Below are 20,157 nucleotides of genomic sequence, written 5' to 3' on the forward strand. Positions count from 1 at the left end.
TCTCAACTCATTTAATCTCAACTTATAGTCTTTACACCAAATGTCCAAACATCAAATGAATCTTCCACACAGATGTCAAAAATCAACATACCCACTCATCATCCTTTCTTTTCCAATCAACTCTCATGCTTGATTCTTTACGGCTGTGAATACTGTCTGAGAGCTAGGCTGAGCAGCTCACTAAGATTAGCAATGGAAAGATTATGAGCTCCAACTTGGCTCTTCCTTGAGTCTGTTGGGAAACCCCGGGTGAGACAGTTCAAGCCTTGTTTGGCTTCATTTCTTTATAACATTAAGAAATTAAAAAAAAAAAAAAGCTATTAAGATGCTGTCTGCCAGTTCAACTTGTAATAATTTACCTTAACCTCTAGTCCCTAGTTCTCCCATTATATCTTTCAACATGGGATCTTCCATATCCACTTTTATTTCTTAGTACATGACTGCAGGTCATTATTTCCTCACTCATCTTTCTTCCAGGATCTGTGCCTGCATTCTAAGTCATCCTACTATGTACAGATATTTTTCCTTGCAATCTTTTCTGGGCCTTGAATTCAGAGTTAAGCACACTGTTAGATGACTCATAGATGACCGTCATAGATGACGGTTGTTTTCAACCGTCATGACAAAGCTTTCAGTTGTGTTTGGTGGTCCCTTTTCTTTGTTTTTAAGTTCATGTTAAATTGTGATATATGTTGTTAGCACATGTTTTTATACTAAAGATTCCTATCTGTGTAATGTAAACATTTTTTTGATCTATGTTTTGGCATTCAATTATTGATTTATATGAAATACTCCAATGCTTATTGTTGATGCCCAGTTTTCTTTTTTCTTTCTTTTTTGGTTTTTTTGAGACAGGGTTTCTCTGTGTAGCTTTGCGCTTTTCCTGGAACTCGCTTTGGAGACCAGGCTAGCCTCGAACTCATAAAGATCCGCCTGCCTCTGCCTCCCAAGTGCTGAGATTAAAGGCGTGCACCACCACCGCCCCGGCGATGCCTAGTATTCTATACATGTAATTACCACATTCCCTTGGTGACGAACAAGTAGGCTGCCTGCTGTTGGTGGATATTGGATTGCACTGTGAAGCCCAAGTTTGCATTTGCATTAATTAAATAAAATTAACCTTGGGTCAGTGTAGCTAGAGTTTTCCTGCCTGGCCCACAGTCAGGACAAATCTCTCTCACCTGCCAGTCCCACAGCTGCTCAGACCCGACCAAGAAAACACAGAGACTTATATTGCTTACAAACTGTATGGCCGTGGCAGGCTTCTTGCTAACTGTTCTTACAGCTTAAATTAATCCATTTCCATTAATCTATACCTTGCCACATGGCTCGTGGCTTACAGGCATCTTCACATGCTGTTTCTCATCATGGCAGCTGGCAGTGTCTCTCTGACTCAGCCTTCCACTTCCCAGCTTTATTCTCCTCCTTGTCCCGCCTACACTTCCTGCCTAGCCAATGGCCAAACAGTGTTTTATTTATTGACCAATCAGCAACACATTTGCCATACAGAACATCCCACAGCAGGTCAGTAGGCTGAGTTAGCAACTAGTTGACAGAAAGTAATTATAGGGCGTCAGAGGGCATCGGGAAAGATAGACTAATGCACAGGAAGTAGTCAGGAGGGATATGGAATAGCATGGAAGGATGCTCTCTTTGGAAGACACTGACAAAGAGACAAGGTTAGCTAGATGCTACTTCTCTTCTCTGAGCTTGCAGGTTTTCACCCCAGCCTTCGAATCTCCAATCTTATTTATAAATAGAACAACAGAGATTTAGTTAAAGCTACCTTTAGTGGCAGCAACAGGGCCAGTGCCTGCAGGAACAGAATTCCCGTCAGACTGTGGCCTGGTGGCAGGCCACTACCAGAGAAGCAGGTCCTTAACTGCTGGCTAAAATAGCAGTAGACTAAGACATAGCCACTGTGCTGAAGTTAAACAGCAGCCTGCAGTTCCCAACTTCTACAAATAGCCACCATCCACAGAAACAATGACCAACTAAGTTAGGGATTATAATTCCTGGAAACATTTTTATTTTAGAAACAAATAAATGTATGTAATACATACTTTGTTCTTGTACTATACATGCTAAATATGGATACATATCTCTATACCTAAAATGTCTATAATGAATATAGACAATTATTTAAAAATTGTTGACATATATAAATGAATATTATCCTAAAGGACTTCATTTTTATATTCTACTTTGAATCTATACATATGTATATGCACATGTACACACACACACACACACACACACACACACACACACACACACACACACAGATTGATTTTTTTTGAGACAGGGTTTACATGGGCTAGCCTCAAACTCACAATTCTCCTGTCTCTATTTACTAGATGCTATGATTATAGGTACGTGTCATCACGCCAAGCTTCTATCTTACATTTTGACATCCATTTTTTCAAGATAGGGTTTTCTGTACAGACTTGGCTGTCCTGGAACTTGCTCTGTAGACCAGGGAGGTTGGCCTTAAACTCAGAGATCTGCCTGCCTCTGCCTCCCAAGTGCTGGGATTAGAGGCATTCGCCACCATCTCCCCGCCCAACATCAATTTCTAAACACAGCAGTTTATAGGTTAAGGATCCCTAATCCAAAAATATGAAATAAGAAACACTAAGAAATCTGAAACATTTTCAGTACCAAGGCAACATAACATGTGGGAAATTTTACACCTGACCACACGTGCTCGCTTTCAGTAAAAACATTTGTAAACTGAAGATATTATATTAAACTACTTTCAGACTCTGAGTGTAAGATATACAAAATTAATCAATTTTGCTTTTAGACTTGATTCCACTTATAAGCTATTTCACTGTGTATGTAAATATACAAAATTTTGAGAAAAAATTCAAATCTGTAACTCTTCAGTCATATTGCTTAGCTTGCATTTTCCAGAGTGCTGTGACCTCTGAAATGTTTGCTCACAGTTTTTGTCCAATTATCTTTGGCTCTTATTTATCAATTTTTCCTATTTTGGCTTATATTTTAAACATTGAATTAGAAATATTTTCTTACAATGCATCCATATTTTAAAACAAGAAACAATACTCCATGAATATGTACACTATTCATGTTTTAATGTACCAGTTAAAATGAATTTAAGTATAAAATTAAAAACAAATATTTTCCTAGCAAAATCATTAGATTTTATTATTAAAAACCTCTGTGAAGTCTTGCTTTTTAATTTAGATATTAAACCCATAGCCTTTATAAAAATAAATGTGGAAAGGAAAACTCTTATAAAACTTTCTTATAGATAGAACTATTCCCAACATGATGGTTCCCTACAGACTCATAATGTTAATTCTGATATACTACATTTCCATGAATATGTTTTGTTTGATCAATCTCACACTTAAAAATAACATTAAGATTTTTTTTTCCTATATAATCGTCTTGGTAATTGTCTTACTATTTATCAAGGAGAAACTAGATTACCATACCTCTTTCAGTCTCTTTCTGTCTGTCTGTCTGTCTGTCTGTCTCTCTCTCTCTCTCTCTCTCTCTCTCTCTCACACACACACACACTCTCTCCCTCTCTAAGTAATTTATTCTAACTTACATTAATTTGAAATATAAAGATGTGGGAAAATATTCGCACTAAATAATTGAAGTTTCTCATTCTGGTGTAGTAGTTCTCAATTTTGTTTTGTTTTTAGATTTTCTATTTCTTTGCTGAGATTTTTATTTATTTATTATTTTGAGATTTTTTTATTAAGAAATTTTCTATTCATTTTACATACCAACCACAGATCCCCCTCTCCTCCTGCTCCCCAGCCTTACCTTCCAACCCACCCCTTATTCCTACCTCCTCCAAGGCAAGGCCTCCCATGGGGAGTCAGCAGAGCCTGGTATATTCAGTTGAGGCGGGTTCAAGCCCCACCCCCCTGCACCAAGGCTGTGCAAGGTGTCCCACCATAGGCACCGGGCTCCAAAAAGCTGGCTCATGCACCATGGATAGATCCTGATCCCACTGCCAGGGGGCCCCCTAAACAGTTCAAGCTAAATAACTGTCTCGCCCGTCCAGGGGGCCTAGTCCAGTCCCATGGGGGCACCACAGCTATTGGTCCACAGTTCATGGATTTCCACTAGTGTGGCTGGCTATCTCTGTACATTTATCTTCCCATCATGATCTCGATGTCCCTTGCTCACAGAATCCCTCCTCTCTCTCATCAATTGGACTCCTGGAATTTGGTCTGGTGACCGGCCATCTACTGCTGAGATTTCTTAATCTATCACTGCAAATTTCTATTTCTGCAATTTTACTTATTTATTTTGAGTAAGATGTCATGTGTTTGCACATGTGTGTACATAGATATATTTGTCCCTATTCACATGCACACATGTGTAGAGGCCAGAGGAGAACATCAAATCTTTTCCTCTACTGCTCTCTTCCTTATTTCTGGTCTCTCAAGAAAGCAATGCTCCCCATTTTCTCAGATAGGGTAAAGGCTACAAACCCTGCCAATTTTCCTCTTCTCCCCTCTCCAGTATTGCTGTTGTAGTCATGCACAGCTATGCTCAGCTTTTTTTTTATCTCTGCTAGGGATCTGAATTTAGGTTCACATGCTTGCAAATCTTATCCATTGAATCATTTCCCCAGTCCCTATCACTTAAATTGTTTGAAGTTGTTCTTAATTGCTTACTGATTCATTTTGTTGTGTTTGTTTAAAAATCTTTGCCAAAAAGAAGGCAAAACAAACCAACTAACTAAACAAAAAAGGATAGCCAATTTATATCAACGAAGGAGTCATGTATAGCAAAAATATGTGCACTCAACATTACCACACCCAATATCATTAAATCAAAAACTACTGGTTATAAAGGCCCAGACTTCAAAACAACAATAATGGGTGACTTCAATAATATTTCATTCTCATCAATAACTAAATCATCCAGATAAAACAGATCAACAAAGAAACTTCAGAGTTAAACTATACTATAGATCAAATGGACTTAACAGACACCCACAAACTATTCTACCCCAAAGCTGCAAAGTATACATTTCTGAATTATTAGTGAGTCACTAAAGGAATCAGGAAGGAAATAAATTCTTAGCATCGAATAAGAATGAAAGCACAACATACTAGAACTTGAGGGAAACACAAAAAAAGCAGTTATAACAGGAAATTTTGTAGCCACAAATGCCTACATTAAAAAATTATAATAATAATAAAACTCAACATCTTAGAAAAGGTTATATCCAAATCAGCACAAAGAAACAAATGATGAATACCAGAGTTTAAATTCATGAAATGGAAAACTAAAAGAACAATACAAAGGATTAATGAAACAAAGAATGGGTTCTTTGAAATGGACAAAAAAAAATGACAAATGGTAATCCTTAGCAAAACTAATCAAAAGATCTGTCAATAAAATTAGAGATCAAAGGGGGATGTTACATTATAGCAGTTTTCAATGATAATTACTAGTGAATATTCTGAATTTATATTATAGAAAATTAGAAAAATCTAGATGCTATAAAATTACTCATCTTGAAATCTGTTTGTTTTTTTATTTGACATAGTGTTAGGGCTGAGTATGTAGCTCAGTGGCAGGGACTAGTCTAGCCTCTGCAAGGCGCTGGGTTTGGTCCCCAGCAACGTTATTCCTCCATCCCCAATCCCACCTCAATCCCATCTCAAAGTTGAATGTAGCTCTGCTGCTCTTATTCCTCTCAATACATGTATAGTGTCACAGATGAAAAATGTGCTCACGGGGGGTGGGGATTTAGCTCAGTGGTAGAGCGCTTGCCTAGCAAGCACAAGGCCCTGGGTTCGTTCCTCAGCTCTGGAAAAAAAAAAAAAAAAAAAAAAAAAAAAAGGGCTCACGGTTTTTTTTAAATCAACTTTGATACAATTTTAAGAGTCATCTGAGAAGAGGTAAAATAAAGGAATTGCGTCTACTAGATTGGCTTTAGGCAAATCTAAAGGAATTAGATTTGGGGAATTCTCTTGTTTAATAACTGATGTGGGAGGACCCAGTCTTCTGTGGGCAGTGCCATTTCTGACCAGGTGGTCCTGAGGTATGTGAGAAACCCATTGAGCAAGCCATGAGAAGCAAGCCAATAAGGAGCACACCTGCATGGTCTCTGCAATAGTTCCTGCCCTGACTTCCCTCAGTGATGGACAGTGCCATGGAAGGGCAAGCATTTAAAACAAACCCTTTCTTTCCCAAATTGCTTTTAGTTTGAAGTTCTATCATAGAAATAGAAAGCAAAGTAGGACAGGAAGTCAATGGCTATTTATACGAGGTACATCTTTTTCTTCTCAATCTCAGTTGCCCAGTCCCCTACTGGTACTTCCTGTAATTATCTGCTAAAAACAACAGGTTTTGGAGCTCCTTTTCCTCAGGCAGAAGTCCAAGGAAAGACAAGCAGTAGAACGCTTTTCTAGGGGAGTTAGTTTTCTCCTGTTGACTGGTTTACTATCCCTCCACATACATGTCATATTGTCTCCTGAGTGACTGCTTTCAGTCTCTTCTCATGACCAATGTTCATATACACAGAGTGTTTGTGGTAGAGGTTTAATAAAGAAAGGAAGAAGACAGATGGGAAAATCTATGGCAATATAAGGAAGTTCCCCCGAATGAATATAATTAATAATAAAAACTAAATTCATGTCTGAAAATACCTAAGATGTTTTCGAAGTTTCTCGATCTCCATATTTTGTTCAGTTACTGTTTTCAGGAAGTGTTGGTTAGTCTGCCATAAAAACAATCAAAAATATTCAGTATTAGAACATTTATGAACTGTATTTTCAAAGATGAGATAAAGCATATAAGCAAAAAACAAAACAAAAAATAAAGATTCTTGATAATTACGTTTTTTCAGGGAAAAATGTAACTTTGGGTCTTCCTTTCTTACCTTTACTTCCATAGATCCTGTTCCAACTACCTGAACCTGAATTCCTGTCTGAGGGCTTTCTCTGACTGATTTTTTACTCATCTACATGTGCAGGAAACTGAAAAACATTATAGATTTTGGAATGAATGTTGAATCTTCTACAACAGTCTAACAATATTGATGGAACTGAGATATAAGAAATGCAAATTCCTGCGTTCATGGGTAGGATAAATGTCTATCATTTATCATATGTCTATCACCGGGATTAAGCTCTAGAAACATGGCTAATTTAAATGGTTTATTTTTAAAAAAATGAAAATCACATGTATTAATTGGAGGAAGGCACATGCCACAGCACTTCAAGGTCAAAAGCTAACTTGTAGGATTCAGTTCTCTCCTGTCACATTGGTCTCAGGGATTAGACTCCGGTCTTCACTCTTGGCAATACTACCTTTTCCACTGAGTCATCTTTCTGGCCCAATTTATTTTATTTTAAAGACAACTGAAAAAAAAAAAAAAACTTGACAGAGTCTTGTTATATAGCTCAGACTGATCTCAAACTTTCCATCCTTCTGACTGCTTCCAGAGTGCTACGATTACAAGAATATTCATCTGTGCCCAGCTCATTTGCATTTTTGTGCTTTATTTTCATTATGTGTATTAATTGTATAAAGTAATGGGTTTCATTATGAAAAACTAAATGTATAAAAAGTGCTTCAATCAGATTTACCCCATATATTATAATTTTTTGTGGGAGCCCACAGAGGCTATCTAGTGAGACCTTACTCAGGGTCAGAGAATCTGAACTTGCTTTACTCAGCAGGGCTGCATAATGGGATGATTTGCCCATGGGCGTATTCACCAGGTGTTTGGAAGGGTCTACAATTGGCTGTATGGTGTGCTTTGATCTTGCAAGGGGGAGGTCTTTTGCCTCTCCCCTTGGCATATTAAAAAAGCCATTTTGAATACAGAACTGGGCTGTTGGGTATTGACCCATGCCTTCCTGAAGCTATCCTGTATTCTCTCTCCTCGTCGTCTAGGTCTATCTTTATAATATTTCCTAATTCCTCTCTCCTCCATCCAAGAACCCTTCGATAGGTGGGAGGAGGTCAGAGCTGGACTCCAGCAGACTCCCACAATTTCTTAGTCTGTTTTCTCCTTTCCTCTTTTACATCTCTATAATCCCTTTAAAAATTAAAATATGACATCATTTCCTCCCTCTCTCTCCCCTCCCATATTCTATCCTGTATAACCCTTTCAAATTCATGGTCTCTCATTCTTTATTATTATTATTGTTGTTGTTGTTGTTGTGTGTGTGTGTAAATGCAACCTACTGAGTTCATTTACTGTTGATATATATATATATATATATATATATATATATATATATATATATAAATTTTAGAAATGGCATTTATGATTGGATAACCATTTAGGGTACTCATCTCTGGGGAAGACAAATTCTTCTCTAAGCTCCTTTCAATCACCTGTAGCTATTCATCTAGGGGATATCTGTTAAGTCTATTTGGCCCCTTGTATAATTTCACTCTGAAGTTTGTGTTAACTTTTTCATCTGGATGATCTATCTACTGATATTGAGTGGGGTACTGACATTTCCCACTATTATTACATCCCTTGTTTCTGAAACTGGGTACACCAATATTTATTGCATACATATAAACGGCAGTTACATTTTCTTTATGGATTGTTCCCTTTGTCAATATGTAGAAATCTCCACCTCTTCAGATCAGTTTTGGCTTGAAGTCTACACTGCACATATGGGTTTTTGCTGTTGTTAATCCTAGAGGGTTGCTTTTTTTTTTTTTCCTGAGTTGAACATGCAGGATTCGTTCCTAATTCTTATTTGTTCATCTTTCCTTGTGAAAATTATTCTTAGGTCTCATGATTCTCTTTTCCTCATTTCTGCTTTGGGATAGTTTAAATATATTCCTTAGTGCTGCCTTAGTTGGCATGTGTTGCTTTCAGTTGTGTTCATCTTGGAAGGTCTTTATTTCTCCATTGATTTTAAATAACTATGTTGGATATGATAATCTTAGTTGGCAGTTATTTACTCTAAGAGACTGAAATAAATCATCCCATGTTTTCTTGGCTTAGAGTTTCTCCTGAGAAGAGAGGTCTGATGTAATTCTAATGAGTTTGTCTGTAGGAGCAACTTGGAATTTCACTCTTATAGCTTTCACTATTTTGTTTCTGTTCTGTACTCTTGGCATTTAACTATAATGTGACATGGAGATATTCTTTCTGGTCCGATTTGGAGTTCTTAATGGTTCCTATTCTTGGAATGCCATATCTTTTTGTAGATTTGGGAAATTTTTGGGTATAATGAACATGTTTCATACATCTCTGTTTGCTTTTTTAATCCCAGCTCCTTCTTTTTCCCTTAAAATTCTTCAGTTTTGCTAGTTATTGAAAACTGTGGTAGTTATTTTTTAAAAATTATCTCTAACTGCTACCAGGAATTAATTCTATAACTTACTTTCAATTCCTGATTCTGTATTTCAATTGATTTATTAAGATTTTTAATTCCTCTCTTTGAATTCTCTTATTCTTTCCTTTGATCTAAACTCCTCCAGTGAATTTGTCAGGTTAGTGTACAGTGCCCTTTAGTTTAATAATTTATATCCAGAATTAAAAAAAAATATGTTTTCTTTGTTCAAAGTTCATGTTTCATGAATTTTTTTCCTTGAGCTCAATGAGCATCTTAGTAAGAGTTACTTTTATATTCTCTATCTAATATATCTAGAGAGATATATATCTAAACCCCATCCCCTTACTTAGGACTGATTTCTGAAGATTTATGTGGCTACTTTGAAACATCTTTGTTTTTTCACCTTTTTTTTGGTGACTGTTTTGTTTTCTAGACATGAAAGAAATAGGAATCATCCTGGGTCTCAAAGACCAATGCCTTCCAAGAGAGGACCTCCACCAATCAGCTTGGGAGGTGTCCTGGACTATTTTCCACCCCCTAGAGAGTGTGGCAGCAATAGCATTTGTGTACTTGCTCTGAGATGAGGGGCAAGGCACTATGGCATGCATCAGTCTATGTCATAACCCTCCATTCCCAGACAGCTACACTGTGCTGGACAAAACACTAAGACTAACAAGACTAACACATTTCTGGGAAGCTCAAAGAAGATAAGGTGCTGGATGCAAAGATCTATTCTTTCCTGCAAGAGGAAGTCAGAGCTGAGCTTTCATTCATTAGCTGGTAATGAGTAAGGTGATGGACGGGGCCAATGACATTTACTAGTCCCAGCAGCACCACACTGTTCAGGAATTGCAAGAACTCTAAGACAAACAAGATGGATGGAAGTCAATCTTTTGAGACTGAGGCTCTAGATGTACACAACAATCTCTTATTTCCTCTGGAGGAAGCTGGGAGCTACAGAATCTTATTTTTGATTATATCATCCTATGGTGCTACACTGGGAACCATTCCTGTAATAAAAACCAAAACTAACCCATTAGTTTTACTGAGTCTGGTGACATCTTCTCCTGGGATGCAGGAACTTTTCAATGGGTTCTAGATTGCTGAATCAATGTTTTTGTGGGGGAAAGGAGTCAGTTCTTTTTACTCTGACACCTTCCTCAGGTTTCACTACAATAAACTTTCTTTACCCTACACTTATTACTTCACTGTGCATCTAGAGGAGCCTAGTAAATGATCTTTTTAAATGGGAACTGATCGTCTTTTATAGGGACTTTTGTTTTGATCTTGACTCAGATCTGCTCCTGCAACTAAGCTCTGAATGCTCTTTGATTTGTACACAATTGTTTCAAGACAGCCTTCTTGTTTAGTAGTTAATTGATACCTACTATATACATTAAGAAAACTGGGAGCTGGGCAGTAGTGGTACATGCCTTTAATCCCAGCACTCGGGAGGCAGAGGCAGGTGGATCTCTGTGAGTTCAAAGCCAGCCTGGTCTACAGAATGAGTTCAGGACAGGCTCCAAAGTTATACAGATAAACCCTGTCTTGAAAAAAACAACAAAACAAAACAAAACAAAACAAAACAGAAACTCCCAAAAAACAACAACAAAAAAACCCTGTATTTTTTGTCTGACACTATGAAGTTTTTCTTTGTATAAAGACAGGGTCTCTCTCATTATGTAGACAAGCATGGTTCTAAACTGAGAGAGAGCTGCCTTTCTTTGCATTTCTGGATTTAAATGCTGGAATTAAAGGTACCACCATGGTTTACTATATCCCATGAATACTCAAACATCCTTTTCCTATGACTTTCCTTAAAAATATTTAGGGGTTATTGAGACAATGAGGTGTCTGTAGTAGGAATCTTCTACAGTCCTGGGAGATATAGTGAAATGATAAATAATTGTTACATTAGGTTAAAGTACTAGTTTACATGTAGAAATAAATTATTAAAAGCCTCTCTTAATTACAGAACTCAGCAATCCTTTTGTCTGGGAGCATTTAACTCAAATTTTAAGACTCCTCAGAAATATATTGTAATAGAACCAAAAAACAAAAACCACACAAACAACTTATGATTAGAAATTCCAAATATTAGCCAGGTGTGGTGGCTCATGTCTACAATCCCAATACTAGGTAAAGGGAGGCAAGAGGACTGTCAGGAGATTGAAGCCAGCCTGCGTAAATGCAAGCTAGCTAGGCTACAGTATGAGCCGATGTCTTAAAATAACACAAACAAACAAAGGAGATCCTAAAAGTTAGCACAAGAGACATTTGAATAAAGGATAATAAAACAGTGCAATAAAATGGGATGACTTACTTTTGATGACATAACTCTACTCTTAAGCATAGATATTGTTTCGGTATAAGCAAGAATTAGCAGAGTAACCAGGGAAGAATGAAAAGCAAAGGGAGGGATCACCCAGAGTGCTATGATTCTATTACTCAACAATGAGTAAAAATAAAATTCCAAGATGGCAAGGAAAATAAGAGAATTAAAAGTGGAACTGAGAGGCTGAATTGTATTTGTTTTAGAAAAATGTAGGTGAATTTATATATATTAGGTTAATGTTGACAGTTAAATTTACAGATAGTTCTTAGTTTAATTTTTTTAAAAGAAGCAATTCATCCATTCAATAAAGAGTTATGTTATTTTTATTACATTTCTGGCTGTGGGTGATAAGAAACACTAAAAATTAGGTTATGTGCATTACATTCAAGAATTTGATGGTCTAGATCACTCAATTCTCAAGAGACCTTGTCAAATACCCTAAGAGAGTTTTCAGATTAGGATGTAATTCAAATACATGTTGGTTATATCTTCAAAGGGTACTGTAAAGTATGCTCAGTTACTGAATATGTAAGAAAATCAGAAAAGATATTGCCTATTTTTTTTTGGAACTGAGGATCGAACCCAGGGCCTTGCACTTGCTAGGCAAGTGCTCTACCACTGAGCTAAATCCCCAACCCTGCCTATATGTTTTAATAAATAAAACATGATTTTTGGCTTATTGTGAATAAGCATAAATAAATATAGTTACAGTTTCTAATTTATACAAATAAGGTACAGGAAATGTTTATTTCCACTTACCATTTCTTTTTTTTTTTTTTTCCACTTACCATTTCTATATTCTCATTAGCAACATGAAGTTTCTTGGTTAGTTGTTGAAAATTATTCAGCTGATCCTAATAGGAAAATAAGGTGAGTCCATAGTGTTTTGTTTAAATAAAACTACTACTTTAAATAAAACTAAAATCAGATTCAAAATCATATACTTAAATTTGTATGATATCAGCACTATATCTTCTATCGTCTAACTTAGTGTGAAATAAATAAGAAAAAACTTTCAATGATTGAAAATTTAAAAAGGAGGCAATGGTTATACTAATGATTTATGTTTTATGTAAAATCATTAGTACAAATTTATCCACTGGTAAATACTATTTTAAATATAAAAGACAAGCACTTACAAACATTTGTTAAGTGACTAGAAATTTCAAAAGCTAGAGAGTACAAGCATGACAATTGAAACCACACATTCAAACACATCCAAAATGGGTAAGATAAACTGTGCAAAGGAACCACTGTATTTATTTTGCAACGGGTGTAAAGCTCCTCAATTATAAATCATTTGATCAGGTCATATGGTCCATTTATGTATGTATGTATGTATGTATGTATGTATGTATGTATGTATGTTTTGGTTTTTCGAGACAGGGTTTCTCTGTGTAGCTTTGTGCCTTTCCTGGATCTCGCTCTGTAGCCCAGGCTGGCCTCAAACTCACAAAGATCCGGCTGCCTCTGCCTCCCAAGTGCTGGGATTAAAGGCTGCTGGGATTAAAGGCGTGAGCCACCACTGCCCGGCCATATAGACCTTTTAAACATTACCTACACAAATAACAAAGTTGGAACAGGTTGTTAAAATGTTAGATAACATGATTAATAGGCAACCAGTGAAATAGAGATTAAGTATTATTTGTAAAGTTATTTACAAAAAAAACCCACAAATGATATAACTACAGTAAAAGAATGATCTTATGTGAAAACAACACAATAATTTAAAAGCTTAGTTGTGGCCTTGAAGAATTTTATTAAAAGTGGTTTATATTAGATCTCAAAAGTACAAGTTCTATAGAACAGAACTTACTTCAAACCAGAGCATGAATACAAACTAAAAAGACACCTTGTAAATTACAGTATCATATAAATATCATTAGGATTATTCAGGCAGAAATTCACTATGATAAGAGTATTCACAAACTTGAACTTGGAGAAATAACAAATAAGAGTTAAGATAACCCACTTATTTAAACAGATACTTCTCAAGATCTACAGAAAATGCTCAGAACTGTAATCTGTCCACAGTACTCAAATGTACTTAGCAGTAAAAGAACCCACAGAAAAACAATGAAGGTAGATTTCCAAATAGGATAGGTGGTCTTTATGAAATAGTTTTGTTAATAGAGGAATAAAGAAAAATCTAGATGCTCAATGTAAAAACACTCTTGCTTTAGACAGAAAGACGTCCTCAATATCTAATAAAACTTCTTCCTATGATAAAAACTGTATTACAATTAATCTCTAGTCAACATACTGGACATCTATGTTAGTACTAGGTCACACTGAATAGTGTGAAACTGCTATCTGACAGTGTTGTCACTGTATCTGAGCAAGTGGCTCCATTCACCCTAACTCAATGAACAATTTTTGTTTTGTTTCAAGAAAGGTAGGAAATTAAGCAATTAAATCGAGATCAATTTATAAAAAAAAATCTTTTATTTCTTCCCCATACTAATACACCTTTTACTTCTAATCACATTAAAACGATAACATGCACAGAGGCAGTTCTTTAATTACTCATCTGTTTAAAAGATTCTGAGATATATTTATTGTTAAGTAATTAATTAAAAAAACGTGAGACTTAGGAATTTCTTTCCAAACCAGTTTTATTTTTCATGATTTTTATGATTTCTGACTGATATTTAAGAAAATCATGAAACCTAGGTTTACCTTTTGCTTTCGATTTTCAAATACATGAATCTGGGCTTCAGTCATATGTTCCTGGTAGAGTTTCTGTACACTTTCCAACTCCTGAGAAGCAGTCTGCCAGAGTTCGAGAGCCCAAGTTTTCTCCTATCAAACAAACAAAAATTGATAGTTTACATTAAAGTATCAGCAGGCTATTTAATGATAGTATAAATGGATCACAATCTTTTACAAATGTGTTTTTATAAAGTTACAAAGTAAAACTAGAATGTATATAAAGATGGTAGTCATGCATTTTTTAATGATGGGAACACTTTCAGAGAAATGTACTATTACGGAGTTTAACCATTCTGTGACCATAACAGATATACTTAGCACAAACTACAGTGACTAGTCATCACTAGGTGATTATATATGTAGTCCACCATTGACAGAAAGGGTGTTATGTGGCATGTGATTGTACTATAATAATAAAATGATTTTAAAATTTTAATAGTAATTTAGAGAACAAGTTTCAAAACTATATAATTTTCTTATTTTGAAATTTAGAGATTTAATAGCTAAAATTAATGTTATCAGCAATACATATTAAAAACTACTCTATTTGTTCTACAAAAAATTACAAATTAAGCCTTGACATTACTAAAAGAGAAAGTTCTGAGAAAGTTCAGTATGATTTTCTGATTGTAAAGAGTGCTAATTGTATAAAATTAGGAAAATATGGAAAACAGAAGCAATAAAGAACTACTTAGAACTTTAGGTATTAGCCCTGGTAATAAATACTACTAATATTTAGATATAATAATCTTTATAAATGTTGACTCTATTCATATCTACACATTTTTTATAAGTGTGCTTCTGGGATACAATTTTTTTAAGTTTTTCTTTTAGCAAAATTATAATCACATAATGTATTATGTGTTACAAGTGATGTAACACTATTTCACTTGGCATTTTATAGTGAGATTTTTTTTAATTCACCAATTAACTTTTTTAATACAGTCTCACCAAAGTATGGTAAGGGGGCTCAAGGTTTAAGACTTTCAGAAGATCTTGAGGTCAAAATTAGGCTCACAACAATATGAAGACATTTGCTATGTGCTCTAACCTGTCACAATGGAATTTTCTAAAATATATAATATGTCATTCCTGTGCTGAGGTCTGGTAGAAAGTATGCTTATATCACTATTCAAAAAGTAAAACCTGTTAATTTACAGTAGACTAAACATTGATAGATATAACTCACAAAAAGTACTTTAGGATACTATAAAAAGTAAGCGGTCTGGGTAGAGTATTAAAACCAAAAGGCTAAGAAATGCTAATTTAATTCACTGAGACCATAAAACAGCAAACAGCCTAGTGTCCTTGCCATGTTTTGACTAAGAATGGAAAACAAAACACAACATTTTCTCTTTGTTGTTAATGGAATGATAAATGTCCCCCGTGGGCACCTGTCTTTGGACTCTGGGTCCTCAGTTGGTGGTGCAGTTTAGGGAGGTCATAGAAACTTTAGGAGATGGGCCTTGTTAGAGGAAGTCATCACTGGGGGTGGGTTTTCAAAGTTTATATCTTTGTCCCACTTTCAGCTTGCTGTCTGATTCTGGTGTGTAGTTGAGATGAGATCTCTCAGCTTCCTGTTCCTGCTGCTGGTCCCATGGCTTCCCTGCCATTATGGAGTCTAATTCTCTAGAACCATAAGCCAAATAATCCCTTCTTCTTTAAGTTGTTTTTGGTCATTGCACTTGATTACAACAAGAGAAAAGTAACTCATACATTCTTTGTCTCTAAAGTCTAAGCTTTGGAATTCCAGGTGAAGGCTAGGGAATTACTTTTTGTATTCCTGAGTAGGTAGGGCTAAAAGACAGGCATTTTTGGTCTATACTGAGTATACTTTCAGAATATAGGATTTTAAGTTTCTATAAAATGATTACTAAAGTATAGCATGCACTCAAAAAATGTACAAATGACCCCCCACAATCCCTTGATACTGTCATAAACAGTTTCAAAGTTTTTTTCTTAACCCACAGAGCTACAAAGTAGAAGAGATACTCAAACTCATACAAGGCCTGAGATACAGGGATGTAAAATTATAAAGTGAAATAAAGTTCACTTATGTACAAATTCACAAAAAATATAACATTGAAAAATAAAATACACAGGACACACAATATCAGAAATTTCAAAAACTATGAAGGAAGAAAAAAAGCCAGAGGAAGTATAATTTTAGGAGGATAATGATGTTATAATCCTTGAAAATTGAAAATGGTATCAGAAAACACACAAAACAGATAAATTTAAGGAAATTAAATCACTGATTACTCTTTTCTTTAGAATTTTCTTTTAACATTAATTATTCTTAAAAGACAAAAATGTACAAATGTCATATGATTAAATTAAAATATATTTGAAGCTGTATTTGTAACAGTGAGGGTATTTATTACAAGTTTCAAGTCACAGAAAAATCAAGTGCTATAAGTTTTGTTAGTCTGTTCAATACCAAAAAGTCAGCCCAGAAATAATATATACAAGTGACATTATATAGACTGAACAGGTTATATTTAGAGTGTATATGTATATACATATATGCATGTAACAACAATTAATGAAAAAAGGTCATCAATTTGAAAGAGAGCAAGGAAGAGTATATTGGAGGGTTTGGAGTAGGAAAGGGAAGAGAAGGGAGAAATGATGTAATTATAATATCAAAAATAAAAAAGTCAAATAAAGATTTATACATATTTCTGAGGACTTTAAACTTAGTAAATACAAATAATATGTCACTTACTTGGTTGGCTAGTTGCAATTGTTCCTGAAGGTTCCTCACAGTCTCATCATCTGCACAGATGTCATTTCCTATCCCTGTGCCAAAGGGAAGGGCTTCCAATTGCTTTTCAACAGCATCTTTTAATTTATTGTGCAACCTTTGTGATAAGCAGTTAACATTATACTCATCTTAATAACAGTAAAATTACCACGGGGGGGGGGGGAGTGTCATTAAATCAACATGGGTCACGCATAATTCTTTGTACAAAATCATTTAAGTAGACTTCAAATTTAAGTAGACTTCAAATGGAAATAGAAGGGCTAACTATTAAATATTATGTGAATAAGAATATAAATATTTTCTTTCTCTTTTTTTATTATTTTTTTCAAGACAGGGTTCCTTTTTTAAATTTTGGCCAGGATGGTAAGAATGCAACTTAGTGTGGCCACTATTGAAGCTGAAAACAGAACTATTGTATGATCCACCTATACCACTCCTGGGGATATAGTTTGTTGGGATCTAAGTCAGCATATAGCAGATACACTTTTATACCATTTATACTGTGGCAATATTTACAACATCGAAGTTGTGGAACCAACCCATACATGTATCAGCAGATGACACAAAAACTGAATTTTACTCAGCTTCAAGGAACAAAATAGATGGACTCTGACCCACGATAATATTCCAGGTTAAATTTAGATTTTAAAGAAATACGTAAGGCATAAAAATAGGAGAGACTATTTGGGAAGAGGAAGGAATTGTGCGCTCCAATATTTGTGAATATTTGCTTTTACTGTTATTGTGAGCAAATACCTGACGAGAAGCAGTTAAAGGAGGAACGGTTTATTTTTCTGGTTCATGACATACAGACCATATTACAGTGGGGAAGGCATGGAGCAGGTGGGTCCATGGTAGTATAAGTATAAAGCTATGTACTCAACTCTAAGTAGATCAGAGAAAGCACAGAAATGGGAATGCCAACACTCATCTGGCTTTCTATCTTTCCCTCTTTATTCAGTCCAGAACTCATGAGGTGTTGCTGTGCACATTCAGTGTGTCCCTCTCTGGAGAAGCCTTCATATAAAATGCTCCTAAATCCAATCAAGTTGGGAAAGATCAACTATGAATGACTATTTTACTGCTTCACTTAACATTGACTCAAAAGATACACTGTTCTAGATTTCTGTTGCAGCTTAACAATGTCCTCAGGGAAGCAAAGGTCTTATCACCTTTTCTTTCTTAGTCTTGCTGAGTCTCTGAAATCTGAGCTCATGGTTAAACAGTTGTCTTTAAGTGTGTGTTCCCTGGTAAGTTAACCAAGTTCCATTGCACACACCCAAGAATCTTTGGGCAGCACAAACAGGTCTTGATTAGGGGGCAGGGGTGTGAAGTTGGGTAAGTAGAGAAAGGGGGTTGGATCTCAGGAGATCTGGGGGAGGAGATGAATATGATTAAAACACAATGCATAAAGTTCTCAAGGAATCCATTTTTAAAAATTTATTCCTTAAAATTACAAATAAGAAATCAAAAAAAAAAATTTTTTTTTTTGTTTTTTTTTTTGTTTTTCAAGACAGGGTTTCTCTGTGTAGCTTTGCGCCTGTCCTGGAACTCACTTGGTAGCCCCGGCTGGCCTCAAACTCACAGAGATCCGCCTGGCTCTGCCTCCCGAGTGCTGGGATTGAAGGTGTGCGCCACCACCGCCCGGCGAAATCAAAAAAATTTTGCAAAGCACCACAATAGACTTTGCTTACATTTTCATTTTACTAAGGGTTATAAGACTATCAAAGAAAAAAAAAAAGGCACTTGTATAGGCAACAAATGATGCCTTTCATACCCTTAATATGTAAACATAAAAAATGAAAACTATTTTCAACATGAACTAAGCTTTAAAGAAAAGACGTGAAAACAGGACAAAAGAGAGGTATTTTCACTTTTTGCTTAGCATCTTTCTTATAAAAATAATTTCATTATTTATAGTCAGTTCCTATATACTATATATCCCTACAAAAACATTAAAATGTTTCCAAAATCCAATACTGTGGCATTGTACACAACTGCATAACCCAAGCCACTGCTAATTTCCAGTATTTAGACCCAAACATGTATCATGTATACTTTTCTTAAAATATTTTCCTTGCTGGGAGGTGGTGGCACACGCCTTCAATCCCAGCACTCGGGAGGCAGAGCCAGGCGGATCTCTGTGAGTTTGAGGCCAGCCTGGGCTACAGAGTGAGATCTAGGACAGCCACCAAAACCACACAGAGAAACCCTGTCTCGACAAACCAAAAAAATTTTTTCCTCATAATTTATAAGTTATTTTTATTTGGCAACCACTAGCTATGATATGTAACAAAAGTTCATTTTTTTTTCTCTACAGATATAATTAGTAGAGTTCACTTTCAAACCTGGTAGCATTTTCAAAAGTGCCTTTAATAAACGGAGTCCATTTTTCCCATTTTCCAATCATAAAACCCAACTGTTACTATGGTTTGGATATGGCTTCTGTCAAATCTTATGTTGAATGTGATGCTTTTTGTAACATTATTTCAAGATGATAGAATCTACAGGGAGTGATTATATTTAAGGGAACTAGATTATCTTGAGAATGAACTAGGTCTTGTGACTAGGCCATGAAAGTGACTGTTATGAAGTATGCTGACCAACAAGTCCCTTCTAGTTTGCATTTCTCCACTATGATATGGTAGCATGAGACCCCGACCAGAAGCTGAATGATGTTAGTGCCATGTTCCTGGAACTCCAGAACTCTGACAGTTAAATAAACATCTTCTCTTTATGAGTTACTCAGCATAAGACATTTTTTTTTATAACAAAAAACTCACATTTAGATCATTACATTACTTTGAACTAAGTAGAAATTTTAAAGATGAGCTTTAAGATATCTGCATATGAAAGGAAGAATGTTGTAAACAAATATACAAAACAACCAAATGTTTATGATCTTTACACCATAAAATGTCTTGTCTTCTCAATACATTAAAAATCAAGCTCAACCTAAGTATATTGGTGATTGAAAAATCATTGTAATATTCTTTACTAGGATATTAAAAGTCTGTTTAACAATAACT

The 20,157-nt window shown here is 35.4% G+C and overlaps 1 protein-coding gene across 7 annotated transcripts in view; it reads right to left on the reverse strand.

Moving 5' to 3' along the window:
- Sclt1 (sodium channel and clathrin linker 1) overlaps positions 1-20,157 on the reverse strand; it is a 131,513-nt gene that overhangs the window by 88,595 nt on the left and 22,761 nt on the right. For 4 of the 7 annotated variants that reach the window (XR_008216333.1, XR_008216334.1, XM_052730609.1 and 1 more), the window contains 4 exons: positions 17,090-17,225; positions 14,329-14,451; positions 12,438-12,503; positions 6,654-6,724 (listed from right to left, as the gene is read on the reverse strand). The exons of 1 other annotated variant lie outside the window; for it this stretch is intronic. Coding sequence is in view for 4 of the 6 variants with exons in the window: in XM_052730609.1 (XP_052586569.1) it covers positions 6,654-6,724; positions 12,438-12,503; positions 14,329-14,451; positions 17,090-17,225 (396 nt within the window). In the remaining 2 variants the exon portion in view is untranslated. The remainder of the gene's footprint in view (positions 1-6,653; positions 6,725-12,437; positions 12,504-14,328; positions 14,452-17,089; positions 17,226-20,157) is intronic. 2 more of the 7 variants (XM_052730611.1, XM_052730610.1) reach the window with 1 other exon arrangement.

Source organism: Peromyscus californicus, unplaced genomic scaffold, assembly GCF_007827085.1.
Source record: "Peromyscus californicus insignis strain IS unplaced genomic scaffold, ASM782708v3 Scaffold_9__1_contigs__length_137607984, whole genome shotgun sequence".
Lineage (NCBI taxonomy): Eukaryota > Metazoa > Chordata > Mammalia > Rodentia > Cricetidae > Peromyscus > Peromyscus californicus.